Source organism: Aspergillus candidus, assembly GCF_002847045.1.
Source record: "Aspergillus candidus strain CBS 102.13 unplaced genomic scaffold BDW47scaffold_2, whole genome shotgun sequence".
NCBI lineage: Eukaryota > Fungi > Ascomycota > Eurotiomycetes > Eurotiales > Aspergillaceae > Aspergillus > Aspergillus candidus.
This window is the reverse complement of record NW_020194007.1, coordinates 846227-872258: the sequence shown is the minus strand read 5'-3', so window position 1 is coordinate 872258 and position 26032 is coordinate 846227. Positions and strand designations below refer to the sequence as shown.

Genomic DNA, 26032 nt, shown 5'->3' with positions numbered 1-26032 from the left:
AATATACAGTAATACCGTGACGATAGAGGGGCACGAGGGGAGCTCCCCACACACGTGACCGCGATGATGTCTTCCGTCTCCAATTCTTATCAACGACTCCATTCTCGCTCAGACAGCAGATTGATATCGTCAAGGTAGTTATTGGCCCTGTTTCCTTTCTTGTACTCTTCATTTATGACTAGTCTTCTACTTAATCACCGCGCGATGGTCCATCGACAACCACTCCATTGCACTGCATTTACTGCAGTTACTGAACCTTCGCTGATTAAGTGACATGAGCTCGACAGACACCGTTAGTACCTTCGTCGTCTATCAGTACCATCTATAAACCCATATTGGGCTACCGGACAAGTCATTGAATTGGTGCACCGTGGAAGCCGGTTGTCCATTGAAAATGGGACACCTAGTCACTCTGGCAACATGGTATGGCACGGACAATTCAAATCTTCTCTTTTCGCGGATACGTGCTGATCTCGCATATAAGCTCCCTTAATCAGTGGGCTCTCGATTTTGAGGGAAACGCGGCGAGGATCATTGAGAGCATTCGTAAAGCCAAAGCCGCTGGTGCTTCCTTGCGAGTCGGGCCTGAGCTTGAAATCACGGGTAATGTTCTTCGATGGCAGTGAACGGAGCACAGACTGATGCTTTGGTGCAATGGTAGGATATGGAGTACTGGATGGATTCCTCGAAGGTGATACGTTCTTGCACTCCTGGGAAATGCTCGCTCGTATTATCGACCACCCTGATTGCCAGGATATTGTGGTCGATGTGGGAATGCCCGTTCGCCATCGGAACGTGCGATACAACTGCCGGTACATCCGACATATCGCTCTCATATGCGTACTCAAACTGACTGTCGTGAAGGGTCATTTTCTTCAACCGGAAGATTATTCTCATCCGCCCAAAGATGTGGCTCGCCAATGGTTAGTATAAATCCCGTCGACTTGTTTTCTTCCATGATACTATTTGTTGCGCCTCGATAGCCAGTGTTGCTAACTGCTCGTCTCAGATGGAAATTATAGAGAGATGAGACACTTCACTCCGTGGCAACGACCGCAAGAAGTAGAGGACTATTACCTGGAGCAGATTGTTGGAAAGATTACTGGCCAGTACAAGGTTCCGTTCGGCGATGCTGTCATCAGCACCAGAGATACTTGCTTGGGTCTGGAGACTTGCGAGGAGCTTTTTACTCCAAATGGGTATGTGGTACATTCATGATTGTCGCAGAGTTCTAGCTAATCCTATTTCCTGGCAGCCCGCACATCCCCTATTCCCTAGCCGGTGTGGAGATCATCTCGAACTCGTCTGGAAGTCACCATGAGTTAAGGAAGCTGGACACCCGTATCAATCTTATCACCCAGGCGACGAAGCTGGTAATGCTGCCCACGATATGCTGCGAAGGATGATAGGCAGTTACTGACGCTTTCCTAGAGTGGTGGTATCTACCTTTATGCCAACCAGCAGGGTTGCGATGGCGATAGGTTGTACTACGATGGCTGTGCGATGATCATCGTCAATGGAAATCTCGTGGCTCAAGGTTCTCAGTTTTCTCTCAATGACGTGGAGGTTGTCACAGCTACTATTGATATCGAAGAGGTTTGAGCTCCAACGCCCACCAAACTTTGGAATGCATTAACGCCGTGTAGGTGCGGACATATCGCTCGAGCACCAGTCGCAACATGCAAGCCAGCAAACAGCCCCCCTTCGTTCGCCTTGACTTAGACACGAGACTTTCCCGCAGCGACGAAGAAGCCGAGCCTAGTCTCGCTCCGTCTGAGACCATCATGCCTCGGTACCATGCTCCTGAAGAAGAGGTCGCTCTAGGGCCTGCATGCTGGCTTTGGGACTACCTCCGAAGATGCGGGGCTGTTGGATACTTCCTTCCACTCAGTGGTGGGATTGACAGCTGCGCCACCGCTGTGATTGTTCACTCAATGTGCAGGGAGGTAGTCAAGGCTGTCCAAGAAGGAAATGAACAAGTCATCGCGGATGTGCGCAAGCTCTGCGCAGAGCCTGAGGGCTCCGACTGGCTTCCCAGCACAAGCCAAGAAGTCTGCAAGTAGGTTTCTTTTTCTCTTGTGTTGGAAAACTCTAGGTATAAATCTTAGGCTCGGAGTACTGATTGTTCCAGTCGTATCTTCCACACAAGCTACATGGGCACGCAGAACTCTAGCAAGGAGACGAGGGACCGATCGAAAGCACTTGCAACGGACATTGGCTCATACCATATCGACTTCAATTTCGATACAGTCGTGACCGCCCTGACGAACATGTTCACTGTTGTCACCAACTTTCAGCCTCGCTTCAAGGTTCACGGTGGGGCTAAAGCTGAAAATGCAGCGTTGCAGAACGTCCAAGCCCGTCTGAGGATGGTCCTCGCTTATCTTTTCGCATCCTTGCTCCCGACTGTTCGCCAGCGTCCCAACGGTGGTGGATTGCTCGTTTTAGCCGCGTCTAATGTTGATGGTAAGTTCAAGATCCTTGTGTGAACTGAAGAAGACATTTACTAACTATCCCCCAGAATGGTGCGTGCATGATCCCACAGGATATATAGCATTATACTCCGTCCCAGACATTTTATAAACCAATATGCTAATTTCAACAGCCTCCGCGGATACTTGACCAAATACGATGCCAGCAGCGCAGATGTACGTCCCTCTCATACATACACTCAACCTGATACCATGTACTGACTCTCCAGCTCAACCCCATCGGCTCCATCAGTAAAGTCGACCTGAAGAAATTCATCGCCTGGGCGCGCGACTCCTTCGAACTTCCCATCCTCCACGAGTTCCTAGACGCGACCCCAACCGCCGAACTCGAACCCATCACATCGACCTACGTCCAGTCCGACGAGGCCGACATGGGCGTCACGTACGCAGAGCTCTCGACATTCGGCTACCTCCGCAAGGTCGCCAAGCTCGGACCGTGGTCGATGTACGAGCGACTGCTGCACGTTTGGGGCAACGACTACAGCCCTCGCGAGATCTACGAGAAGACGCGTCACTTTTTCTACAACTAGTGAGTTATCTGTAGTAGCATCACTTAAAAAGGATAGTATACTAATGCTGATGACAACCACAGCGCCCTTAACCGCCACAAGATGACCGTGATTACGCCCAGTTATCACGCGGAACAGTACTCTCCCGACGATAACAGGCACGATCTGAGACAGTTTCTCTGTATGTTCAATCCCACATTCAATAATCAAAGACAGCATCCAGCTAACAAACTGTCAAACAGACCCATCTTTCTCGTGGGCCTATAAGAAAATGGAAGACAGCGTCAAATACTGGGAGTCAAAGGGCTGGACAGTCGGAAAGGCGCAGAAGAAGAGCGTCAAGGCTGATTGAAATATAGGAGTAATGATATGTATGAGAGGTGATTGGAGGTGGATATCCTATCTTTATGACTTGGATACGTGTGGTTATGTACGGAGTAATAGGAATGTAATGTATCATTCTTGAGATTGAGTAAATGGTTTCAACTGCCTAGCTCGTGATGACTTCGTAATCAAAGCAGGAATGGATCAGACTAACTTTGGGATGATTTGGAAAGGAAATGATGAAGTGAGTGAGTGTTATACATAAGCAGATTGAGAGTCTCGGCGGGGTGAGCATGTCACGCGAGAACTATATAACTCGATAATGCAGTGCAGGGCAGGGCAGTCAGGCAAGAAAAAAGAAGAAATATCAAAACCAACACCAAAAAAAATAGAAAAAAATAAAAATAAAAAAACAACGCTAAGTGTTCAACAGAAGGAGAATCGTAACGAAGGACACAAAACAAATCCAACCAGCAAAAGCAAAAGAAAAAGAAAGAAAGAATAGTCAGTGCGTCATCAGCATACTTAGTCAACTAATTAGTCCGTCCAGAACCAGCCCTTTTTGCTCGACCCATCCGAGTGCTGCTGGGAAGGATGAACGACCTCAACGGATTCATTCGTCTCCTCGCGACCATCCGCATATCGTTTGGTTTTTGTCGTCTTGGTCTGCACGGATCCGTCTGAGAGGCGGGTGCGGTCTGTTGTGATCTTGGTGGATATGACGTAGGGTTGTTGCTGCTGGGCTGGCTCTACGGCCTTGGAAGGATCTTGCTCTGATGATGGGGGTGATGGCGATGGCTTCGGGACAGAATCAGGTACGGATGTCTTCTGGCCGCCTGAGACGAGGTCTATCCACTCTGTGTCGTCGTCGTTGTCCTCCTCCTTCTGGGCCCTCCTGTCTCGGGGCGAGTGTAAACCCTGGAAAAGGAAATGCATGAGGGGACTCGCGCGAGCTTCATCAAAGAACTCGCGCTGACGCGCCTCAATATCCGTCAAAAAGCGGTCATACATGTCCAGTTCCGTCGTCGCTCCGGAGCCATCCTCCTCGTTCCAGCGGATTTCCGTCTTTTCGGCCTGGTCGTCTGCGCGTTCCCCTTCCGGAAGGGCCTGATTATCCTTGGAGTTGTCGAGGGTGATCGAAGACCAGGGGTGACCGTTCTTCCCGGCGACATATTTCCAACGGTCTCCCATACTTCCCCTCTTCACCAGACCCTGCAGCCAGTCCTTTGCGGATTCCTGCGGCAGGCTTGGTTGCTGTGCGCCGGCGGCGCGTTCCAGCATGGGCATTCCGTTCTCGAGACGCAGAAGGTCTTCAAAGGCTTCGCGCCACTGGGGCTCGGCAGGGTCGTGTTCGGAGCTCGAGGGCTTCAGCGTAGACATGAGGGAGGTGAATACGCCGCGATCGCGGTGGGCGCGGTATTGCGCTTGGCGCTCTAGGTGGAGCGGCGAGTAGGGGCTAAACATGAGGTATGTGACGGGCCAGGCGGGTGAGTCGTCGCTCATCATGTTCGCGAAGAAGGGGCGCTGGTAAGGATGGAAGAACCGCGAGGAGAAGGCATCGTTGAACCAGTAGCGGTCGAAGAAGGAGTCGAAGAAGAAATCGACGTCATCGAAGAAACCGGACGGTGTATTGGGGTGCTTTTGTCCGCGACGCGTGTTCCACGGGTCTTCGGACTCTGGCCATCGCGACGATGCTGGCGAGTTCTCTCGTTGTGCAGATGGGTCGGTTGAGGTGGTTTGAGAGTGTGCGCCATCTTCCTGGTCGTTGCCACCCGCCGCCACCCGCTGGAGAGCACGGGAGTCTCTGTTGTTGTTGTGGTTGTTCTCTGTGAAAACAGGCCAATGGTCGCTATGAGGAGGATGCACCGAGGATGGGAGGCCCGTCACCGACTGGAGCATGGAGGAGATCTGTTCATCGGCGAAACGGCGAAACGCGACGAACGGGTTCTCGTCGTCATACCTCCCGCGGGAGCTATCCGAAGACTGCTGCTGGTTTTTTGGACGCTGAGTCTCGTCTTCACCCGCCATGACGACAAAACGCAGAACTCGAGAAGTATGACTGTAGACGACAAAAGACAAGACAGAGTAGGAAATGCGACGAATCGACTGGATCTGGATACGGATATGGATATGGATGAAGAAGTTCGGTCGGTTAAACTGCCAACTTTCTTAACTGTTGGGATCTCTCTCCACCGCCCCACTATCACCACGTGACTGGGCCAACCATCCACGTTATTCTGCCGTCCATCAAATTGATGAATCTGTATCTGCAACTGTTTCAACTCGATGGCCTCCCATCATCTGCCTACATCTGTCTACATGGGCTCAGACCCGCGATATGCAACTTCATTAAGATCACTAGTACCATGCATATAATCCTTGACCCCATATGTTCAACCAAACTCGAGTGGAGCCTTGGAATAGCGTCAACCAAAATTGATTGCACTAGTTATAGGCGCCCCCCACTTGGCCTTGGCTCCTATAGACGTGCTCGGTCCTCAACCCCAGCCCAAGCTTCTTCGAATCCCGTGGATCGCACCCACATGTTGTCCGATTTAAGGGTTGAATCCTTGGCTGTGGCTAATATTAGTTACGATTCCTATTGGCGTTCATAACGAGGGATCACCTACCCATGTTGCCAACCTTCAGCCACATATCCCCGGTAATCGCCAATCTCCCCTCGCGAGCTTGCGCCTCGAACGGACGACAAATGATCTCGCCGTGAGCGATCGCCCGCATCGCTTTTGAAAGGTGGCCATCATCACCGGGGTGCGCGTTGCCATGGGCGAATAGCGTGTTCCAGCTATCGGATGCCCGATGGCCCGTCACCTCGTCTAAGAGGAGATTAGGTGTACCGCGGGATACGTATAGCAGAAGATCCATTCTCCCTTTCCACTCCAAAAGACGGAGTTTCGAGCGTACATCGAGGAACGGCAGTGCGACGAAGGTGGAGAGGAAGATGGACGAGTTGAGCGAGTGCAGAAAAAAGAAGTCCAATTTGATCTTCTTGGGGGGGCGTTGGGCGGCACTCGTGTAGTAAACTGAACAACACTGTCAGTGCTATAAACTGGCGAAGCTTTGATTCAGGGTGTCCCTACCGGGAACGTTGATCATCTCCGCGACTTTTTCAGTCACTTGATCCTCAGATACGGTGAATTCAGCCGCATGTTGGATCATCTCCTCCGAGGCTCGTTTGAGAACTCCGTCTCGGATCTTGTTCCCATCAGACCAATGGACAGAATTCGCTAGTTTTTGGTTCGCACGGATCTCCTCCAGAATCTGCAGCATTGGCTTCTTCCCGGGCTTGCCAACACCGCCTGCGCGGGTCTCTGCCGGTAAGAGGAACAGACGCGCGACTGTGTCTTCGTGGACAGCTGTTTGCGCGAGAGCCTCTGCGACAATAGCCGGCTGGTGAAACTCAAGGCCAAATCCCAAGTGGATGATTGGATGCAGCAGACCTAGTACGCTGTAAGTATGCTTGGTAGCTTACGGTATTCATCGTATCACAGTGACATACCCCCAAACAGTCTGCTCAACATGTCTTCGGCATTATCGTCTCCCTTGAATACATATTCATTGAGGACATACCCCACCCCCTTCTTGTCGATCTCCTGCTGGAAAAAGGCCAAGAAATGGGGATAGTTCTGCCCCTTCCCGGTCAACTCTCTGAACCGAGCCTTGTCGGACAGAGACTGAACAACGGCCTCATCCGAAGGCAAGGCCGGTCTTTGGTAATTTTTGTTCCTGTTGTACGCGGCCGTAACCTCATCCGGCGACGCTCCAAGCGCGAACATTGTCAGGATCTGGTGAACCAGATGATCTACCAGAATCAGCACAATCCTGCCCAGGTAAATTGTTTCTTGAATCGCAAAACTGACTATGAAATCCTTCATTATTAAAGAACACATGGTGGTTCTCTAGATCGTCCTGCAGGAGCTGGCTTGCCGTTTGAGCAGTGTCTTCTCTAGGCCCCGCTGAGAAGACGCCAGCGTTGGCCAGGGACAATTGGACTTTGCGTGCTGTAGCCATTGCGCTAGGTCTAGCGGTGCTAAAACAGTGCCTTTGGGCTCGAGTAAAAGCACAGGCCGCAGCTATTGGTGACTTGGACGTCAAGGTCGAAGTCGCAGGTCTCCAAGAAATATAGCGCCCTATAGGAGCGACTCTGCAAAGACGGATCGTCGAGCGAAAAAGCAAAGAATTGCGACTCGAGGTCAATCTCATACACTACCTATGATGTCAGTATAATCTCGATGCCTCCAGGCAAACAAAACCAGATATTTGAGAAGAAACTCACCCCGAGCGAGGAAATGCGGGGGTTCATATAGTCACAAACCAAGACAAGTCGTCAGTTGCACAACGTATATAATCCAGACCCCAAAAGCCAATCGCTTCCCGTCCAATTAGTAAGAATTCGAGCCTCGATGCTTCTTCTGACAGATGCAGATATAAATTATATACGAGAATGCGGAGTAAGAACAGGGGTCGGAGCTTCGGCTTTTGGAGGTGGCCGATAACGAACGACGTCATCAGGCGAATCATCTGCCGCGGTTAGTAATAGGGTGCCAGATTTGTCAGGTTAGTATCTAGATCGGGCTTTTCATACTCAAGCAAGTATGTAGATTTAGAACGAATCATTTTGAGGATTCTCCGTTATCGATAGATAGATCTTGAATTACATTCTGTATAGCATTGACTAAATTATTCAAACGTGTATACAAAGTCAATACCAAAACAAATACCCCCAAACACCAAAATCAGCCTCACGAGATCGTCATATTAAGACCTAATACATATCTCCAAAGACAGTCAAGTCACCCCAGCGTATCATGCGCATGTAGGAGAAAGAGCAAGCAATCTCAATGGCAGCGAGCCCCATTCGCCGAATCAGACATATCACTATCACGATTCTGCGTCGAGATCGCCCCAACCGGAGGACCCGTGCATCCAGAGTCTCTGTACATGAACGCATCAGTACAGCCATAGCAGATAATACTACGTCAAACACGCAAGTCGGGGGAGAAAAGAGAAGCAAAAGGGGGATACGTACAACCAGAACACGCAAAGAGTACCCTTGTCTCCGCCGTGGAGTTTGGCATGGTGTGTTCTGTGGAGATCGTCAGCGTGAATGCAACTTCCATGGAGATGTATGTATATAGAGTCCATTGACTGGGACTGGCACTGGCAATGGCACTGGCACTACTTATACTTACCCCTGGAATAAGTCGATGCACTCTCCTGTAGTAGGAATGTGTCGGATGTCGGTTGTTCCACCTGTCATGGTGATCGTAACGTCGACGGCTAGGGCGTTGGTGATGAGGAGACCCAGGGGGAGGATAATGCTTGTGGGCTTCATGTTGGATGTGTATTCGGGGTTTGATTGAGAGTAGTATACAACCAGTGTAAGGTGAAAGTCTGGAGAGGAAGAGCCATGGTGAATTGAATGGCTATTTATTAATGTGGTAAATACTGTGACGTATCCCCGCCAAGCATCCAGCCACGATGCTCCAGGCGGCGGAGTTCTTGGCTCGGGGGGCCTGGTGCGAGGCGGAGTCTTGTTGAGGGTCTAATTGGATATGAAGACCTCGCAGGGTTTTTTTATAGATCCACATTAAATACATGGAGATACTTTATAAGGTAAATGGTTCCAAAGATAAATGATCGTCTTTAGATCAGCGGTAGGGAAACAACCCAATATGGAAAATCAAAGACATGATCGACAGAGAAGGGGACAAATAGCATTCTGTAAGACCAACGTCTTCACCGGAGGTCCGCCATATCCTTCTTTCTCTTTTGAAGATCCCGTTCGATCTTCCGGAACAGAGGATGGTGCGCTCCCTTGTCTTTCAGCTGCTTGTTCCGGCTCCGGTTGTATTCGACGTAAGCCATGTCCTCGCCTCCAGCCAATCCACTAAGAGTGGCGGCGCTCCGTTTCACAGCGGCCTTCTTGCCCTTGGCGCCGCCGGAGCGCTCCGAGAAGAGGTCGTCTGTGACATGCTCCACCTCCGCCGATGTCTCATTCTGCAGCATGACTTCTTGCAGAAGCTCGCGGCGCTCGCCGGGTGTCGCGTATGCAAGACCTTGCAGGTTCTCTATGCCTTGGAGGTGGGTGATCACCTTGAAGGCATAACCTTGATCGACAAGGAATGCTTGGCGCTTCGATGAGTAGAACATTTCGTCCGTGTCCTTCGACACAAGGGAGTAGAAAAATGCATTGAAGCCTTCGTCGTTTCGACGCTTAGCCCGCAGAATACGTCCAAGCCGCTGAGCCTCTTGACGCCGGGAACCGTAGTGCGAAGAGATCTGGATCAGACAGGTGGCTTCTGGGAGATCCAGCGAGGTATCACCGATCTTCGAAAGGAAAATCGTATTGACTTGCTCGTTGTGCTGGAAGTTCTCGAGAATTCGCATCCGCTCATTCTGAGGAGTACCGCCGTAGATATAGGCCTTGTTCAATTTGAGCGCATAGCGCTCGAGAGCATAAACATTGTCCGAGAACACAATGACTTTATCCCCCCGCTTCTCGTGGTAATCGATCAAGAATTGAGCCGCTTGGAACTTCCGGGGATTCATGATATAGAGGAGAGCTGCCTTTCTGGACTTCTCCCTCATGTATTCAGAATAAAACTCCGTGGTCATGGGGCACCACACCTCGGCACATTGGACCTTTGCAATGTGTCCTTGTTCAGCAAGTTCCATCCAGTTGGCTTCATACAGTTTGGGGCCAATCAGGAAATTCAGATCCTTGATCTTGTCGTCCTCACGCAACAGTGTGGCCGTCAGACCGAGCTTGCTTTGCGTGGCAATGGCCGATGTGACCTTTCGGAACATAGAAGCGGGCACGACGTGCACCTCGTCAAGGATCATAAGACCCCATTCCCGCGACTGGATCCAATCCATCATCTTCTGCGCATCGTGCGATCGGGCCCGTGTCTGGGAAACCATGGAGTATGTCGAGACGATGATACCGGTCGATCGGCGGAATTTCTCTTTGTTATCCGATGTGAACACGGCGATGTCACCGGGGTCAATATTGGACCAACGCAAAAACTCGTTTCGCCACTGCACCACAGACATGGAACTCGTACACAGGATGATTGTCCCCTTTTTGATGGTGCAAGCAGCAGTGATGCCAACTAGGGTCTTTCCAGCCCCACAAGGCAAGACAATGATACCGCTCTTCGCTCGTCCGTTGCCAAACATCTTACTTAGACTCTTCTCCTGATAGCTTCGAATCCGCGCATTTGGCTTCAGGTCGATGTCCAAGGTCGGGTTGATCTCGTCGTTGCGGAAATCGTACTCTTCAAGAGCCGGACAGCCCATGGCCTGACAGCGTGCTTTGACCGGTTCTACCGCCTCGTTTGGAATCTCGAAACTGTGAACTTGTTCTTGATCATCATCGTCGTCGTCATCGCGGATCGCCAGGAGCAGGTCATCCTCCTGGGTCCTTTCAACTGCCCCATCCTCTGCAGGCTGCTGTTGCTGCTCCGATGTCTGTTTCACACCGGCAGCATCTCTTGTTCCCGGAATCACCAGACCACCCATCTTCGGGGCTGCCTGCTGCGTAATCCCTTCCGACCCCTGCAGCCTCTGCGGCCCGATGACTTCATCTTGAAGGAGCATTTGAAGCATCCCCGGGTCGGTACTTTCCACGAAGAAGCGATTATGCTTGAGCACGACCTTGATCTTCCCGTAAGACTTGGTGAAATCGATGATGAATGATTTGATGGCATCTGGTAGCGGGGTCTTCGACAGCCGATCAAGGAAGTTGATGATGTCCTGAGGGAGAAGACCGACGGACACGGCCGCATACAAACTATTCCCCGTCAACCGGTATTCGTGCATATGGGTCGGACGCGAAAGAGGCTCGGCGATCGTGGTCAGAAAATCTTGCGCTTGGGGGGCCAACGGAGAGAAACTCTCCAGCGTGATGGTGCCTTTTAGCGGATCGATCCATAGGGGACGGTTGGCGTGGTCTGGCTTCAAATCCAAGGAAGAGAAGTCCTTGTAGCCGAAATTTGGATCGTGTTTCTGCACGTGTCCGTCGCTCTTGTTGCTGAATGACTCGAGAGAGAATTTGTCCACGACCTCTTTAACGATGAATCAGTAAGCCATTTATCGCAGTTCCTAACCAGGCGAGTTCCACTACCTTTCAGTTTATTCACCTTCGCATCCTCCTCGTAATCGGAATATTCGTCGCTACTGCCAACCTCATGGATGTCAGGCACGGGGGTGGCTCGTTTCGATGCTCTACTAGACCGACCACCTAGCTGCGAGTCAGCCCATATCTATGTGACTTCAAGTATCAAGCACCATACTGTCGGTCGCTTTGCGCTTTGCAGGAGGCATGATCCGTGCTCTGTTTGTATGTGTATTGAAATGATGTCTAAAAGTCTATGTTCGTATGATGGCTGCTGACCGATTCGTACACGGTGCAAAGATATGCTCCAAGGCTACCAGCGCCTTAGTTGAGAGTTACAAGTAAAACCATCCCCGAGAGACGATAGGGTCTTTCAGTTAGTTAGAAAGATATGGCCCAAGGGTCGCTCTGTACGTTAGGGGGAGATGGGGATGGTATGCGAGAGATCGAGAGAGTGTGAGAGAGTGAGTGAGAGAAAGATAAAGATGAAGTGGGAGCCTGAAGAGGATCGGCCGGAAGTATTCAAAGGCTAACAGAGCAGACATCTTAACACGGAAGGCGGTATCAAAACTGCCGAGTTAAATTCGCCTTCCGGATTATTGACGTAGTTCATTCTTCCATTGTCAATCAATCTTCTTGCACGCATTTAAGAAATACCTTGATCTCTGTGTTTGCACACTAGCTTCTACAACATGAACACGGTATGTTCCTACCTCACTACTTTTGTTTTCGAGATATACTGATCTCAGAGCTTTCAATAATTAGATCCGATCCACCTGGTGCGTCATCACTCCACCCTACTACACCCATTGAAACAAACATGCACATTCCAGGAGAACTAAGCTCTGACAATGCTCCTACAGGGTAGGATGGGGCACTCTTTGTGTCGGTAAGTACCTTCAATCCATCTCCAGACAAACTCCGGACACTATCCAATGGAATACGACGACTAAACAAACACCCCCTACCAGCCGGCGGCGGTGCCTACTACTTTGCGAAGAAATCCATCAACTCCGAGCGTGCATCCCGGTATGAAGCGGAAGTTAAGCGGAAAGCGCAGATGGCTGCCCTGGAGGCGGAGGATCGACGGAAGGCTGCCACACCTGGAGCGACACCGACATCTTCCGGGTCCGCCGGTCTGAACCGAGGCAACATCCCGCGCGGCGAAAACGCCGCCGACAACACCAACTCACCGAGTGTAGAGGCGAGTTTGGATCCTGCTCCGACTCGACACGAACCCCTCACCGAGGCCGATCGGGTACTAGAGAAGGGAAAATATGAGGCGGCCCAGCCTTTCCGACCGCCTCCGGGCAACCGATTCAGCTAGAGCATTTACGCTTGGGTATGCCAATCTGCCACGGCCATCTCAATAGTCAATGAGGGAGGTCTGGTACTGTATTATAAAAACCAGAGTTTTGCCATTTTTGAAAGTGCTAGCTGCTGGGAAGGGGTCGAACGATGTGGGTTCACTGCGGGCGCCACTAGCGCTGTACGGAGACCAAAGGTGCAGGAGGAATTCAAAAGCTAAAACATTCTTTAATTGTGCTAGATGCAATAAACACAATACTACGTGGTTGCTTGGATTCTACTCACATCAACAACTTGGAATTCACCCTGCGGCGCCAGGCCGCTAGTACTTGCATTATTGCTCAAGTTCTCAAGCTAATGCCCATGATGGACCCTTGAGCGCAATCCCCATTTCAATGCATGTCATTTCCACACCACATCAAGACGCGCATACTATCCTCACAAGAACCACCACAAAGTAAACAGAAAGAAGTCAAATCAACCCAAGCGATCGCCATGGCTCAAACGCCCCCAACTCCATATGCAAGATGAATCACGACGTCATTTGTCCCCACAGCGAGATGTAAGGGGCTTATATGTGTTGTGTGTACCGGTACGCCGAAAATGATGAAATATAAGACCGTCGATCAGAAGGGAATTGTAAGCCCCCAAAAAAGAAAACAAGTCGCTAAAAAAAAGAAAAACGAAAACAAAAGAAAAGCAAAGGGAAAAGAGTGATATAAATAGCAGGACGTCGTTCAACGGCACCGGACGGATTGATCTACCGCGCGTGGAAGCAAAGTGGGGGATGCGCTCTAGAATAAGGACCAGTCAGCTTGGTCGATTCTTTGATTATTGGAAATAGTATAGCGACTGCGACTAAGCTTACTTGTTGTGGTTGGGATAGCCGGACTTCTTTTCGCGGGAGCTCTCTAGGGCTGGTGGGACGAAAGGGAGGACCACTGCGGAGACGAGACACGAGCTTGTGACGAAGCGCGAGGTGCGAGAATCTGGACGAGGACGGCGGACGGAGAAATGGCGGATGGTTGGGCGGATCATTTGGACGGCGACACTCATGGTGGTGGTTGTGTTTGGAGGTAGCAAGTATTTGTAGATTGTATATATTGGTAGTAGAGAGTTGATTTTATAGTAGGCACGGTATCCAGATGGTGGAGTAGTTGTCCAAATCGAAAGGGTAGGTAGAGGAGTATAAGGTCAGACAGGCAGGGTTGTCGCTACCTTATATACGGAGAGAAACCAAGCATTCCCTTCTTGTCAGAGACTCGCATCATTTCTCGGAGAGAACTATGATCGAATCGAATCACCTGAGGGAGGAGAGGGGAAAGAAAGAATACAATACAGTGGAATACAAAACACAGAGTTGCCTATCGTTGGTACGGAGTTTCCTGCGGGGTTTCATACTTGAAGGCCCACCTGACCACATCATATACTTCCAGAATACTTGACAGCTACAAGGCGGTGACTTCAACCATCTGAAAATCACTATATAGCAGACTGTGCTGGCCTGGTACTGCTGAAGTACCTCGTATGTACCTCATCTACTCTCCAGAAGGGTAGGATATAAGTTCATTATACAACAGTATAGTATTCCGTACTAAGAATACCTACTAGTCTTTTCACCCTGAGCCACTGGGCCACCCATTATTTGACCCATCGTTCCAATCCAGTCAGTAAATCACCTCATAGAGAAGGAAGATTTTCCCTCACGCCATCCCTAGCGAAATGGTCGCGATCTCCGGCCGAAGACTCGGTGCGGGGCTGTCGACCCTCGTGTCCACTAGGCCAGCCACATCTCCCTCAAGCTCACCACACCCTCACAGTTGAAAAGTAATGCGGTCGCGGTGAATGGACGCCTTCTCACAAACCTCGACCTAGTATGGAAGAAGTCTCTCTCCTGAATGGTATAGATGGTTACCGCGCGTGGCCATTGGTTCCATGGGTGGAGAGTGGTCCGTTCGAACGTCCAGGGGGCGGATGTCCTGATGGCGGCAGACCCAACATCCGAATTGGTGGTGTGATCAGTTTCTGTTTCGGACCCTTGAAACTTCCGTACGAAATCTGACAGGCAAACAGCATGGCTGAAGGAGTGGCTAAGCTGGATTGAATCATGCCATACGGGGGTATGCGGCCTGAGGCATGCAACATGACCGACGTCATCACACGTGACCGTGCTCTCTTTTAGTCCCGTGATAAGCAGTCCCGTGACAGCTGAGTCAGCCCAGCTTAGCAGCGAATCCTGATCAACGTTTCTCCTTCCATACAGGGGAGTAGCTGCTCTTCAGTCAAACAGAGGCTGAACCCCTGTCATTTGGAATGCTGTTTCAAGTTAAGTCTGGAAATTCTCCAATGTTGACACTATAGTCGATTCGGGGTTGAACTTGTGGCTCAACCATGGATGCCGCCTCGATATTTAAGATTGTACTCGTGTCATGCTGTCAACCCTTGCGGCGGCTGTTGAATGTGTGCCACGAGCATTCACTGACAGGATGCCAGGATGATTGCTGAAGAACTGAGATGTCTGTTGAAGGGATGATAACATCGCCAAGGATTCCCAGTCTCCTGCTTAGCATCCAGATCATCGGCCTACCGCGGGAGTCCGGACAGATTCCCTTGTTGATCGAATCCTGCGTATACCAAGCGAGGTTTGAGATTGAGATACTTTGTGCTAAGTATACTACGCGAGAGCCGCGGAAGCTCCCGGCCTCGAATGGGATTGCTCTATGAATTACTCTGTGGATTGATCTGTGGGTTGTTTTGTGGCTTAACACCTAATGCAAATTATGATGGACAGGAACAAACCGCATATCATCTTCCATGGGAATCGTTGCTGGACAATGGGTTTCAAAAAATGGGCCCCCGTAACGGTCTCCAGCAGAATACGAGCCAGCCGCGTCTTAGTGTGCCCCTGACAAGCATTTTAGATCTTATCTAGTACTACCCTATCCCCATCCTATCTATAAACTACCATTTTAATGATAGAAACACCGGGGTCCGTGATACCTTCAAATGTACCCCAGGATGTCGATCACTTTTGGGCCCACTAGTAGCGTACTCATACATTAAGAAGTCAATGTCTCAATATGGGTTCTCCTTGCAATCCACTCTCCCCCACAGACACTCACTCTCACCTCCAGGATGGTGAACTTTTTGCGATCATCGTTGTCAGTCCTGGCCGTTTCGCTTCTGGCGCAACAGGGACTCTCTCTGGTGTTCGAAGATGCCGAGGCGCCTGCCGCCGTCAATTCGTTGGCCGGAAGAGGAGATGATTCTATCTATTCGCTCTTTGACCGCCTGAAGAAAGACTCATGGTACTGGCACGGTACGCGGCTTGCCAGAGAAACGGTGCCCGGTTCGATATCCGCTAATCCGATATGATAGGGTCCCAAAATGGCCACAAGACGCTGGCCAACCTCACTGTCGACCTCGGCGAAGATGAAGCGAGCATTGTCTCGATGGAACGGTTCCGTCACCTGTTGAAGTCCGTCGACTGTGCTAAAGACGGCATGACTATGGAGTTCAACGACTCCAAGGCGTTCGCACACACCCAGAAGGGATGGCAGTGGGTCAACGACGACGATGACCGGAAACTCGTCCTCGTCGCTGGGAAGAAACACTGCAGTTGGAACGACCACAGGACTCCTTTCGTGGTCTCATCGATCACCTTCGACAAGGACGCGCTGAAAGCGAAGCTGACCGGCGTGGAATCGACATGGAAGCGTCTCTTCCGCAACTACGAGCTCACGGTGGGCAATGACCCTGAAGCATCCACAAAGCGAGAATGGAGCCCCACCGCATCCCTCAGCTTCGACCACAAGATCCCCTTCACCCAATCGTTCCCGATTCCCAACTCCGGTGTCTCGGTCGAGATTTCCTGCGACGATTGTAAAACGGAGGGATCGTTCGACTTTGGAATCCACCTTAAAACCAAAGACGGCCTTCCAAAGGACGCATCACTAACGCTCTCACCAAACGGGGTCAGTGCGAGCTTAACGCCGCGCCTTGCATTGAGTGGCAATTTGCACGAGGATTTGGGCGATGAGTACGAGATTGCCACGATCCCGGTCAATGGTATCACCATCCCTGGAGGTGTCCTCGATCTTGGCCCGCAAATTGTCTTCAGCGTTGGATATTCCATCGGGCTCATCAAAGGCTCCGCAGGGATTACCGGTGGAGTTGAAATGAGTCTCAAGGATTCGGCGGAGCTTGAAATCGACATGCTGCATCCAGATGTCTCCGCGGGTGGTTGGACACCCGAGCTGGAGCTTGTGCCTGTGTCGCTTGATGGGAAGATCGAAACAAAAGCGGAGGTATACGGCAAAGCTGCAGTGCAATTTGCCGCGTCTATCCTTGGTAAGTCGAACGATCTTCACATAAATAAAAATAGACTAATGAAATGGCGCAGATCACGGCTTTCAAATTGGCGTCAACATGAAGCCTTCTATCTCGGAGACTATCTCGGCCTCTGCCGGTATGCCCTTCTCCTCCATTTCTGTCGGCTGCGAGAATCTTACTGATCAAGATAGACACCAATGGTGCTTGCGCTGATGACAAGGAACACCACCGGTACGGCGCGAACGTGGTTCCTGCTGTCGGAGTCAGCATCAATGTAGACGTTTCAAAGGCGGATGAGCCCGAAGACGCAATCATCCAGTAAAAGATTGCGGTAAGTTTCGCATGTATAATCCTTTTATTTGGATTGGACTTTTTGAAAGCTTTATACCGATCTCTGACATAATGCAGGAAATCACCGCACCTCTATCATCGACCTGTGTTGGTTTCGGTCCGACTGGTGCCCAGTCGAGCACCCCCGGCAGTCCAACACACTCTCCGAGCACTCCGGTCAGTTCATCGGTCGTGACATCGACAAGTGTTGTAACTTCGACTGCGGTTACTACAAGGACCTCGAGCTATACTTGGACTAGCTCATCACCATCGACGCCGCCGCATTCCTCCATCTCTGCTCCCGCGCACCGCCATTACCACGCCCATCGGCGCCATGGTATGGGGAGGCACTAAATTGAGCATCCCTATAGACAAGTGCTTCGGGCTTGAAGCCTGTAAATAAGATGAACTACTCAGCCGTCGGGCTTGATGCTCTAGTTGGTTTGGGCAGCAACATCTCTAGTACATAGCCCAGGGTGTCTGTTACTTACCCATGTATATATAGCGTTCTTGATCCGGTCTTTCAAATAAATAGAATGACACCGAATACATGAACACTCAAATGTAGACAACGTTAATTTTCAACGTAGTTGATGGTTGTAGGCGGAGTATAAAAAAAAGGTCACGTGCCGCCACGGCTACTCCGCAGCGGATCACGATGTCTCGTCCTCAACTCCAACACCTTCGCATCCCCAACACACCCGGCGCAATGGCCTCTCACCAACTTGCCATTGCAAAAGCCTCATTCTCGGCAGGGCTATTACGCCCCGACCCCACGTCCGTTCCACGCGACGAGATAGTTGCCTTCCACACCGCACTCGACAGGGCGTTGTCGCATTGCACCCCAGCAAACATCCAGGTTTGAATTGCGAGTCCCTGGCCGTCGAAACTCCCAAAATACTAAAACTTTTGCCCCCGGCACGCACTAGACCTGCAAAACATGGCTGCTCAATCTTGTCGTTTCATCGTCTAATCGGGTGGGCGGGTTGGCCAAATACCTCGTTGCTCTGTCTGGGTCCCTCGATGACTCGGAGAAGCCCGGCGGCGGCCGACCTCGTCCGTCCGGCAAACGGAAGAGGTTGCATATCCTTTATCTGTTGAACGACCTATTTCACCATACCAAGTTTCACCTGGACTCGACCGCTTCTTTTTCGACCCTGAGCGGCTCGATACAGCCGTTTATCGTGGAACTGCTCGGGTACGCGGCGTCGTACGACCGGGCGAAGAACCCCAAACACCATAGACGATTGGACGAGCTGCTGGATATTTGGGAGCAGAATGGATACTACGGCAGCGACTACGTCAACAAGCTTCGCGAGGTGGTGAAGAACTCGGCTCTGTCCGGGCCGGTCAAAGCCTCCGTGGACGTCGAGACGAGCAATCTGGACTTTGCGAAGAAACAGCCCGGGAAGGATGCCCCGTTCGTCATGCCGGCCACCCACGGCGATTCTTCCACCCCGTTCTACGATCTCCCGGCCGGCAACCTCGTCCCGCATATCATCCCCAACGTGACGGTACCGCTCCGACCGGACTCCATCAAACCGCTGCAGTTCCTCGCCGGACCGGCAGACGAGAAACTGGTGACGGCGCTCAAAGTGTTCCTCAGCGATGCCGAGAGCATATACGACGCGAGAAAGCCTGAGCCCAAGGAAGACCAAGTCGTGGACATCGACGAGCTAGGCCAGACTGTGATCCGGGACGGGTCCACAGGAGACATTGTCGCAGGGAGCACATACTACGGATGGTCGCGGGGATTCTGCCAAGAGATGAAGAAGAGAGACACATCGTCCAGCTTCCGCAGTCGCAGCCGGAGCCGCAGCCGGAGCGAGACCCCCCGAAGACGACGATACAGCGACAGTCTCGCCAGCGACGACAGCCGATGGAGCCGGTCCCGCTCACGCAGTCGGACACCGCCGCGCAGACAGGACCACTACGATTCTCGATCGCGCAGCCCATCAGGGCGGGGATCAGGGTCCCGCGAAAGATCCTACTCCCCTCAACCACCCGCCCCGCGATCCGTTCCTCCTCCTCTTCCACAACAACCACCCTTCCCGCACACCCAACAACACCCACACGGCTACGCCCCCCCTCACTTCCCACCTCCCCCACCACCGCAAATGCACTTCCCACCACCAGCAGGAAGCCCTCCAACTGGGTATCCACCCGCCATACCACCAGGCCTCCCCCCTCCGCCGCCACCACCAAACTACCAGGGCCCATGGCCGCCTCCTCCGCCTATCCCAGGCTACGGAGGTGGGCCAGGGGGAGGGGGGCCGAGTGCATTCCCTCCACCGTTCCCGGCCCAGGGCGCACAGTTCCCTCCAATGCATATGGGAGGATCGGGACAGCAGATGCCCCCGGGGCAGTATCACTTCCCGCCGCCGCATGCGGGGCGGGGGTGGGGACAGTATGGGTATCCGCCTGCGGGACGGGGGTGGAGGTGATGTATAGATATGATCATTTAATGAGAAGATATTCAAATATGAAGAAAGAAGTACAAGCATTCAAAAGGATAAAGTAGTACAAAGATCCAGCAAAGATAAAGTAGATGGTACAAGAACATTGACTGAAAAATATATAAACATATCGCATATAGATCCAGAAAAGCAGAGCCGACAGAAAGAGCCAACCCAACTCAAGCAATCAACCAGCCATACACAAACCAACCACCCACCAACAAAGATATCTACCCAGTGCACATCCATACAACCCCTCCATAAAGCCCACCTTTACACCCCCCCAGGCGTAGGCGTAGCAGCAGCAGACCCCACCCCAGGAGTCCGACTTTGCCCAGCCAACGGAGTCGGAACGGGCGTCGAACTCGCCACATTATCATGCCAATAACCATCGGCGGAACTGGCCCTACCCAGCGCATCAGCGAGGGGATGATCGTCGCCTTGTTCCTTGCCCTTTGCTTTGTCTTTCATGGCTTTGTCGTAGGGTTTGCATTGAATTTTGTAGGAGTTTTGGTCCAGATTCTGTTGTTTTGTTCTATATTAGTTTTGGGGGATGGTGGGTTTTTCTTTGGCCGTTGTAAAGAGAGGTAGGGAAGATATATGGAAGAGGTTGGGACGTACATTCGAGACCCCGCCACAGCACATGACATCCATAAGGCACTGATCATGAGGGTCATTGTCATTCATCCCCTTACCTATATATCCAAATATACACCATTAGCACTCACCATCACCTTACCGTAGGAAAAAAGAGACGGGGGGTAAGTACAATCAAACGCCGCAGTCGAAGAGATCTTCACATCCTTCAGGATAGGAATCAGCTTGCCGATCTTGCCGAAGAGGGAATCCGAGATGCTGTTGATAGAGGTGCAGCACTGTTTGGAGCGGTGAGAGGGCGGACAGGTGTCGTATTCTAGGTTGGCGGCGGCGGAGGATGAGGCGTTTGCGAGGGGGGAAGAGAGGGCAGTGGTGCGAGGGAGGAGGGTTGTGGGTGTTGGGTCTTCGATGGCGAGGGCGGTGGTTGTGAGGGTGAGGGTGAGGAGGGTGAGGAGGTTCATCTTTTCTTTCTTGTTGTCTCTTGTTTTCTATCTTGATTTTGTTTGGCTTTCTTGTCTTTTGGGTTGTTATTCTGTTGGTTAGTGATATGTCAAGCTTGATATTGGTGTTCAATGTTGTCAAGGAGTGAATAGGAATATGGATATGAATATGATATATAAAGAATGCTTCAAGTTGGATCAATTGATCGACAGCAGACACCATCAAAGAAAGACTAAGTGAACAGAAGATGTCTACTTCGCGGGCTGTTATCGACAGAAGAAGGACAAAAGAAGGGAGAAGAAATTAGGGCTAGCACGCATACCATACCCTGACTTCATCCCAGCCAACTCCGCAACATCCAATTACTTATTCTTCGCGTTCTTTCAATTCAAGGAGACCAATTAGATGTCATAGTTAAATTATTCTGCGACATCTTTCTCCCTCTCTTGTTCTTTACTCCTAGATAGGGTCGTAATAGCTACTGTATTGTCTCTCAATGAAAAAGTGGCCGAAAGAGACTAACAACCCTAGTATACATGTCACCAAGAGATGCCTTCAATAAACAAGGGCGGGACAAGCGCGTGTCCCATTCAAAACAAAACAAAAAAAAAAAAGGCCCTTCACGGCGCGGTGCGGATCTGCCAGGTTTCTGGCATGCGCGTCCTGGCATAGTGGAATGTGAGGGCCTAGAAAGAGAAAGGCCCGTCCATCATCAAGTAACTTTCTGACTTTACTCTGACTAAGGTGGCAAGTACTCACTAGCATGCAAGAAAAGATAAAAGATAATAAAAAAAGAATGTCTCGTGCAGATATGCCGTGCTGGTATCCTCGACCACGATCTGAGACACCCCTTGCTTGCTGACTAGCTAGACACTTTGCTGTGGTGATTGATGTAAGGGGTTGAGCTCCGACCTATTTGTCTGTCTGGGCTAGATGGCGAGTGTAAGATTGTAGTAGTGCGATAGGAAGGGGAACGGAAGATGGTGTTTTAGATTAGTGGAAGTAGATGTTTATTGATGAAGGGCTGAAGACCACACCGAGCAAGTCATATTACATTGTCATTGATGCAAACGCCGGGTATAGCTAGGCGGGTTCGATGAGTAAAGAGATAAAGCCTTCAAAGTAAATTGATGTACCAGCGGTGATATCATCAAGAGGCTAGTGTATTCAAAGCATACAGCAAAAAATATATATATATACACGAAATCATAAGACAGGAGCCAGTCCTGTCACCCAACCCAACGCCCAAATAGAAAGACAGAATACCAACACACGAAGAGAAGTCAAATGATGCTACCAGTTGGTTAGGCACTGGGTCAACCAGGGCAACATCCTGCGGTGCGAACAAAATGGATATCAATTGCGTATTTTGTTGGCGACGGCAGGAGATTCTTTTTTCATTTCTGAAAGCCAAGGTCTCTCCAGACTCACTGGAGACAGAGACCATGGTCGGGTTTCAAGAAATGGCGATGATGTCTTCTGGAGGAATCAAAGTCAAAGCAACAGCCAATGGCACCGGGTAATTGCTCTTATCCTGGAACGGAAGGCAAGAGGATTGGCTCCGTGTATCACCCAACCTCAAACCTTATTGATTCAACCTTCAGGTACACATCATGTAAACGAAGCGAAAGGTAAACACGAAAGGACAGAAAGTGTAATGACCATCGAACGAGTGATGACCTCAGGTCATCGTGGGGAATCAAAAGTGTGCTCGCTGATGCCATCCACCACTAGGGAGGAGAGAAGATACTCCCACAAATCGACAGAAAAGTTCGCTGAAATAAAAAGGTCCTTGTCTGGCATGACTCTGGACAAGGAACGACCACCAAGCAGTGAGTAAATGATTTATCAGATTATAATCACCACCGACTCGACTGCCTTAGTCGACAGAGGTACAGACTTAAGATGCCTTCGTATCCATACTGTCCTGAGACCTGTTGGGGCTGTCATGACAGGCACCACCCGGACCAGGAACGGAGGCCATCGCGCGAGCGCCACTCTTACCACTGCTGCCACTGCTGCCACTACTGCGGCTGGAAGCAGACGGCGAGCGCTTGTCCTGGTCGACGTCGGTGAAAGATGACATCCGTTTGTGGGTGTATTGAAGCATGACGCGGCTGTAGTCCTCGATTGATTCATTCGGGTTGACCATCCTATCTGTCTGAATTTGGCCCTGACAGCCTGCTCCACGACTAGAACTGATGGGGGTGTCCTTGTATTGCATGGCGATAGACATAAGTGAAGATCTAGGACACACGACCGTCAGCTGCTATTGCCCTTCTTCGTAGTTTTCTTTCAAAAGCCCAGAACAGTCCATGATAGGACTAGGTGACGACGGTGACAGTGTCAGGGACCGGATTCGCCATCACAGCGCCCGACAATAGTTGCCAGGTCTTGGGCTGCAAAGCATTGCGCAACAGACTAGTACCAAACAACACACGATTCATAGATCCGTACCGGGTAGAAGGGATATCGGTGTTATTGTGCTCGCTCACCGTATTTAAACCCGGAGATAGACAGGGAGATGGGAAGTCTCAAGATCTAGGCGGAGCGTGTAGCTGAGGATGAAAAACCGTACAGATAGACGGACTAGGGTTGGTCTAGTATGTCCAAACAAGCAGGAATGTCCTAGGGAACTGATAGTAGGGGAGGATGCAGTTATCGGTCGAATCAATAGAAAGAAGAATGAGAATGAAAAGGAGATAGTTCGAAAACAGCGAGGTCCCAATATAAAGGTGTCGTGTCCGAGATGAAATCACCGAGCGGATGCCAGCCACAGACGGATCATGAATATCAACAATCAGCGAATCCAGACGGATCATGAATATCAACAATCAGCGAATCCATAATGATCGAACTGGGGCCCTTGTGGGGACAAGTGGGTACCGCGAAGGGGGGAGTCCCATCGGAGCCAACAACGTCGGCGTTAATTTGCGACCATGACATCATGGGGATCCAGCAGCGGCGAAACGGGGGTAGCCATGGGCCTGGCCGACAACACTCCCCCCTCTTCCTCGTCCCCATTTTTCTTTTCACGGTTCAAAGGATCTATTTCTTGAACCCTTACTCGAATCGTCTTAGATTTGTCTGGTGGACGAATGAATTGGCCTCTTCTCGCTGGGGGCATAAGATAGTGATCGGTGTCACGGCGCTCTACAAGCTCATGGGCCGGCGTTCCCCCAAGATGGTCCACAGATCCACCGTCCATGGTGAGAGATGAGGTCACGGGATGGGCTGCCACCCTGGACCCCAAGGAACAAAAGAGGGACCAGGTATTTTGTTTTTAATTTCTCTTTTTTTTTTTTTTTCTCCCCGTATCGCCAGCCGCATACTACGTAGTAAGTCGTCCCTGCAGATCGTCGGTGTGACGGTATAATGGCGGTGATTCTTTACTATTGTAGTTCGACGCATATAGAGCGGAAAAACAGGTATAGTCTCCGGGGCATGTCGCTAAAGTACCTCATACAGCGTACAGTCTGTGCAGACTTAGCTTATGTCTAGTCTCAACTCGATGAAGATGGACGCCCGCATGGAGCAGACCTGCAGCGGAGAGATGCAATAATCCCGGGCTGACGAACCACCATGCGCAGCGCAGACCGTAGCTCGAGGCGCGATGTGTCACGGATAATGCCTAACTAAGAGATGAACTAACAGAATTAGTTGGATTGTTACGGGGGAGACCTCCCTCTGGATTTTCTGGCTCCAATGAACGCGCCCCAAACCCGCGACTCCACATGCATGGGATGAGCGAAAGTGGAGCCAAATCGATCATTTAAACGACGCGGAAGGTATAAAAACTGGGGACATGCGTCAGACCCATTGGAAAGGTACAGATGGAAGATGGCACCCTCGCTGAGTGGAAAGCGAGGTGAGTGGAGATCTCAACCGGGGAAACACTTGGAGACAATAGTGTCAGGGGGGACACCTTGACGTATTGGTGTCTTCATCTTGTGATGTAGTCAATACAGATTTCTCGGGATGAATGCATTGATCATGAAGATGAAATGAGAAATGAGAATTGAGATCAGTCGAATTGGGGAATTTCGAAGATTCAGTGCCTGAGGTGGAAGATATGACGTCAGATTCTTTCCTACAGTTCTATGTGCCTAGGTGCCTTAGGTATCTCCTGCCTTGTGATATTCCAGATCAATATCAAAAAGCCCTAAGACTATCTCATCCAACCTGCCCTATGGCGAATCATTTCCGACTTCATAGTATTTGTCATGACTTTACGTGGTCAAGATAGCTCAAGCAGAGCCAATAAGTTCAACTCTCGGAAATAGATTCCATCGTCTCCACACGCTCATCCTCCTATCGTATGGAAAACTTCCCAAAAGGTCCCACTAAACGGGCCCAGCTTCCTGTCTTAGCCTTCTACCTCCCTCGCACACCCCATCTTCCACCCAGACTGCAATATAATGCCTTGTTTTTAACCTTAAAAACCAGTCTCCCCTTTCCTCCCCCCTCAGTGGTCCACGCCGATGGGACAACCCTAACCATGGACATGAAAGCCAGCATCCCACGGACGGAACCAGCCAGGCCACGATAACGCCCATCCGTCGGGGTGGGAAGAGGGGCGGGTGCAGATCGAGTCGCCACCTAGTGGGCCATTCCCGAATGAAAAATTGAAACTGATAATGGTACGGGACCCTGTCCTTCGGCCGAACTACAGACCGAGGAAATTCCTGTTTGGTTCCTTTAACCCCAGGTATTGGGAGCGCGTGGCTAGGACTTCATTTCATCACAGGGGGGGGAAGAACTATGTGCTATGTGCGATACAATCCCTGAGGCAAACACCCCTCCACAATCAAACCCCCGTTGGTGGACCCGGTGAACTGCTAGGATAGATCCTACGCAAGCAGCCCTTGGTCTTTCGGCCGTTTCTCTACGTATCTCCGAGTTCAGGCCAGCAGAGAGGTGAAGCCTCCAGAACTGCCGGGGGGGAGGGGGATGTCATTCTTGCGCATTCTACGGAGTAGATCCTCTCTACTTTCCCCTCAGTCTGACGTGGTTCAACAGAGCATTCTAGGCCCCTCGCAGGATCAATGCAGAGGATTGCTCAGCAGGATTAGTGGAAACACGAGCTTCCAGGATTGGATGTTTCAC

General features: G+C 50.9%; 12 protein-coding genes across 12 annotated transcripts; 4 read left to right on the top strand and 8 right to left on the bottom strand.

Moving 5' to 3' along the window:
• The first annotated feature begins 127 nt into the window (after nt 1-127).
• BDW47DRAFT_27185 (glutamine-dependent NAD(+) synthetase) lies at nt 128-3460 on the top strand. Its single transcript, XM_024818623.1, has 14 exons — nt 128-423; nt 485-603; nt 662-812; nt 865-923; nt 1010-1199; nt 1256-1373; nt 1432-1596; nt 1647-2059; nt 2132-2466; nt 2522-2525; nt 2606-2648; nt 2702-3021; nt 3085-3182; nt 3244-3460. The coding sequence occupies exons 1-14, from the start codon at nt 395-397 to the stop codon at nt 3351-3353; spliced, it is 2154 nt and encodes a 717-aa protein (XP_024676357.1). The 5' UTR covers nt 128-394; the 3' UTR covers nt 3354-3460.
• A 20-nt stretch (nt 3461-3480) lies between these two features.
• Nucleotides 3481-5440, bottom strand: BDW47DRAFT_98311 (uncharacterized protein). The gene has a single exon (XM_024820617.1). It carries the CDS (start codon nt 5351-5353, stop codon nt 3863-3865), a length of 1491 nt encoding a protein of 496 aa, XP_024676356.1. The 5' UTR covers nt 5354-5440; the 3' UTR covers nt 3481-3862.
• Nucleotides 5441-5804: 364 nt separating this feature from the next.
• BDW47DRAFT_122106 (questin oxidase family protein) lies at nt 5805-7354 on the bottom strand (the record flags this gene model as incomplete). The annotated part of the gene is made up of 5 exons (XM_024815774.1): nt 5805-5899; nt 5956-6366; nt 6424-6783; nt 6843-7145; nt 7204-7354. 5 exons carry the CDS (start codon nt 7352-7354, stop codon nt 5805-5807), a joined length of 1320 nt encoding a protein of 439 aa, XP_024676355.1.
• A 622-nt stretch (nt 7355-7976) lies between these two features.
• Nucleotides 7977-8765, bottom strand: BDW47DRAFT_27148 (uncharacterized protein). The gene is made up of 3 exons (XM_024818621.1): nt 8536-8765; nt 8373-8429; nt 7977-8278 (listed from the first exon to the last, which is right to left on the bottom strand). Exons 1-3 carry the CDS (start codon nt 8676-8678, stop codon nt 8182-8184), a joined length of 297 nt encoding a protein of 98 aa, XP_024676354.1. The 5' UTR covers nt 8679-8765; the 3' UTR covers nt 7977-8181.
• A 1-nt stretch (nt 8766) lies between these two features.
• On the bottom strand, nt 8767-11923 carry BDW47DRAFT_27150 (TFIIH/NER complex ATPase/helicase subunit SSL2). The gene is made up of 3 exons (XM_024818622.1): nt 11641-11923; nt 11472-11588; nt 8767-11412 (listed from the first exon to the last, which is right to left on the bottom strand). The coding sequence occupies exons 1-3, from the start codon at nt 11669-11671 to the stop codon at nt 9083-9085; spliced, it is 2478 nt and encodes an 825-aa protein (XP_024676353.1). The 5' UTR covers nt 11672-11923; the 3' UTR covers nt 8767-9082.
• A 171-nt stretch (nt 11924-12094) lies between these two features.
• On the top strand, nt 12095-13048 carry BDW47DRAFT_98304 (uncharacterized protein). Its single transcript, XM_024820616.1, has 4 exons — nt 12095-12163; nt 12228-12241; nt 12326-12351; nt 12434-13048. The coding sequence occupies exons 1-4, from the start codon at nt 12155-12157 to the stop codon at nt 12787-12789; spliced, it is 405 nt and encodes a 134-aa protein (XP_024676352.1). The 5' UTR covers nt 12095-12154; the 3' UTR covers nt 12790-13048.
• On the bottom strand, nt 13049-14041 carry BDW47DRAFT_98300 (uncharacterized protein). The gene is made up of 2 exons (XM_024820615.1): nt 13639-14041; nt 13049-13564 (listed from the first exon to the last, which is right to left on the bottom strand). The coding sequence occupies exons 1-2, from the start codon at nt 13824-13826 to the stop codon at nt 13531-13533; spliced, it is 222 nt and encodes a 73-aa protein (XP_024676351.1). The 5' UTR covers nt 13827-14041; the 3' UTR covers nt 13049-13530.
• A 1864-nt stretch (nt 14042-15905) lies between these two features.
• Nucleotides 15906-17424, top strand: BDW47DRAFT_122101 (uncharacterized protein; the record flags this gene model as incomplete). Its single annotated transcript, XM_024815773.1, has 4 exons — nt 15906-16089; nt 16149-17120; nt 17173-17238; nt 17294-17424. 4 exons carry the CDS (start codon nt 15906-15908, stop codon nt 17422-17424), a joined length of 1353 nt encoding a protein of 450 aa, XP_024676350.1.
• Nucleotides 17425-18126: 702 nt separating this feature from the next.
• BDW47DRAFT_98299 (RNA polymerase II-binding domain-containing protein) lies at nt 18127-19927 on the top strand. Its single transcript, XM_024820614.1, has 2 exons — nt 18127-18291; nt 18362-19927. The coding sequence occupies exons 1-2, from the start codon at nt 18142-18144 to the stop codon at nt 19874-19876; spliced, it is 1665 nt and encodes a 554-aa protein (XP_024676349.1). The 5' UTR covers nt 18127-18141; the 3' UTR covers nt 19877-19927.
• Nucleotides 19928-19955: 28 nt separating this feature from the next.
• BDW47DRAFT_98297 (uncharacterized protein) lies at nt 19956-21259 on the bottom strand. Its single transcript, XM_024820613.1, has 3 exons — nt 20658-21259; nt 20510-20583; nt 19956-20410 (listed from the first exon to the last, which is right to left on the bottom strand). The coding sequence occupies exons 1-3, from the start codon at nt 20944-20946 to the stop codon at nt 20162-20164; spliced, it is 612 nt and encodes a 203-aa protein (XP_024676348.1). The 5' UTR covers nt 20947-21259; the 3' UTR covers nt 19956-20161.
• A 777-nt stretch (nt 21260-22036) lies between these two features.
• Nucleotides 22037-22573, bottom strand: BDW47DRAFT_27078 (uncharacterized protein). The gene has a single exon (XM_024818620.1). The coding sequence runs from the start codon at nt 22371-22373 to the stop codon at nt 22077-22079; it is 297 nt and encodes a 98-aa protein (XP_024676347.1). The 5' UTR covers nt 22374-22573; the 3' UTR covers nt 22037-22076.
• Nucleotides 22574-22826: 253 nt separating this feature from the next.
• BDW47DRAFT_122098 (uncharacterized protein) lies at nt 22827-23150 on the bottom strand (the record flags this gene model as incomplete). The annotated part of the gene is made up of 1 exon (XM_024815772.1): nt 22827-23150. One exon carries the CDS (start codon nt 23148-23150, stop codon nt 22827-22829), a length of 324 nt encoding a protein of 107 aa, XP_024676346.1.
• Between the last annotated feature and the right edge of the window lie 2882 nt (nt 23151-26032).

Coding starts and splice junctions, on each gene's coding strand:
- BDW47DRAFT_27185 (XM_024818623.1), top strand. CDS start 395: ATGGGACACCTAGTCACTCTGGCAACATG. Junction 924..1,009: donor AAAGATGTGGCTCGCCAATG/GTTAGTATAAAT, acceptor TGCTCGTCTCAG/ATGGAAATTATAGAGAGATG. Junction 1,374..1,431: donor TCACCCAGGCGACGAAGCTG/GTAATGCTGCCC, acceptor ACGCTTTCCTAG/AGTGGTGGTATCTACCTTTA.
- BDW47DRAFT_98311 (XM_024820617.1), bottom strand. CDS start 5,353: ATGGCGGGTGAAGACGAGACTCAGCGTCCAAAAAACCAGCAGCAGTCT.
- BDW47DRAFT_27148 (XM_024818621.1), bottom strand. CDS start 8,678: ATGAAGCCCACAAGCATTATCCTCCCCCTGGGTCTCCTCATCACCAAC. Junction 8,430..8,535: donor TGCATCGACTTATTCCAGGG/GTAAGTATAAGT, acceptor CGATCTCCACAG/AACACACCATGCCAAACTCC. Junction 8,279..8,372: donor ACTCTTTGCGTGTTCTGGTT/GTACGTATCCCC, acceptor GTTCATGTACAG/AGACTCTGGATGCACGGGTC.
- BDW47DRAFT_27150 (XM_024818622.1), bottom strand. CDS start 11,671: ATGCCTCCTGCAAAGCGCAAAGCGACCGACA. Junction 11,589..11,640: donor AAAGCGCAAAGCGACCGACA/GTATGGTGCTTG, acceptor ACTCGCAGCTAG/GTGGTCGGTCTAGTAGAGCA. Junction 11,413..11,471: donor GAAGGTGAATAAACTGAAAG/GTAGTGGAACTC, acceptor TCATCGTTAAAG/AGGTCGTGGACAAATTCTCT.
- BDW47DRAFT_98304 (XM_024820616.1), top strand. Junction 12,352..12,433: donor ATGGGGCACTCTTTGTGTCG/GTAAGTACCTTC, acceptor ACCCCCTACCAG/CCGGCGGCGGTGCCTACTAC.
- BDW47DRAFT_98300 (XM_024820615.1), bottom strand. CDS start 13,826: ATGAGTGTCGCCGTCCAAATGATCCGCCCAACCATCCGCCATTTCTCC. Junction 13,565..13,638: donor GGCTATCCCAACCACAACAA/GTAAGCTTAGTC, acceptor TCCTTATTCTAG/AGCGCATCCCCCACTTTGCT.
- BDW47DRAFT_98299 (XM_024820614.1), top strand. CDS start 18,142: ATGGCCTCTCACCAACTTGCCATTGCAAAAGCCTCATTCTCGGCAGGG. Junction 18,292..18,361: donor GCACCCCAGCAAACATCCAG/GTTTGAATTGCG, acceptor GGCACGCACTAG/ACCTGCAAAACATGGCTGCT.
- BDW47DRAFT_98297 (XM_024820613.1), bottom strand. CDS start 20,946: ATGAACCTCCTCACCCTCCTCACCCTCACCCTCACAACCACCGCCCTC. Junction 20,584..20,657: donor TTCGACTGCGGCGTTTGATT/GTACTTACCCCC, acceptor TTGGATATATAG/GTAAGGGGATGAATGACAAT. Junction 20,411..20,509: donor GCTGTGGCGGGGTCTCGAAT/GTACGTCCCAAC, acceptor ACAAAACAACAG/AATCTGGACCAAAACTCCTA.
- BDW47DRAFT_27078 (XM_024818620.1), bottom strand. CDS start 22,373: ATGGTCTCTGTCTCCAGTGAGTCTGGAGAGACCTTGGCTTTCAGAAAT.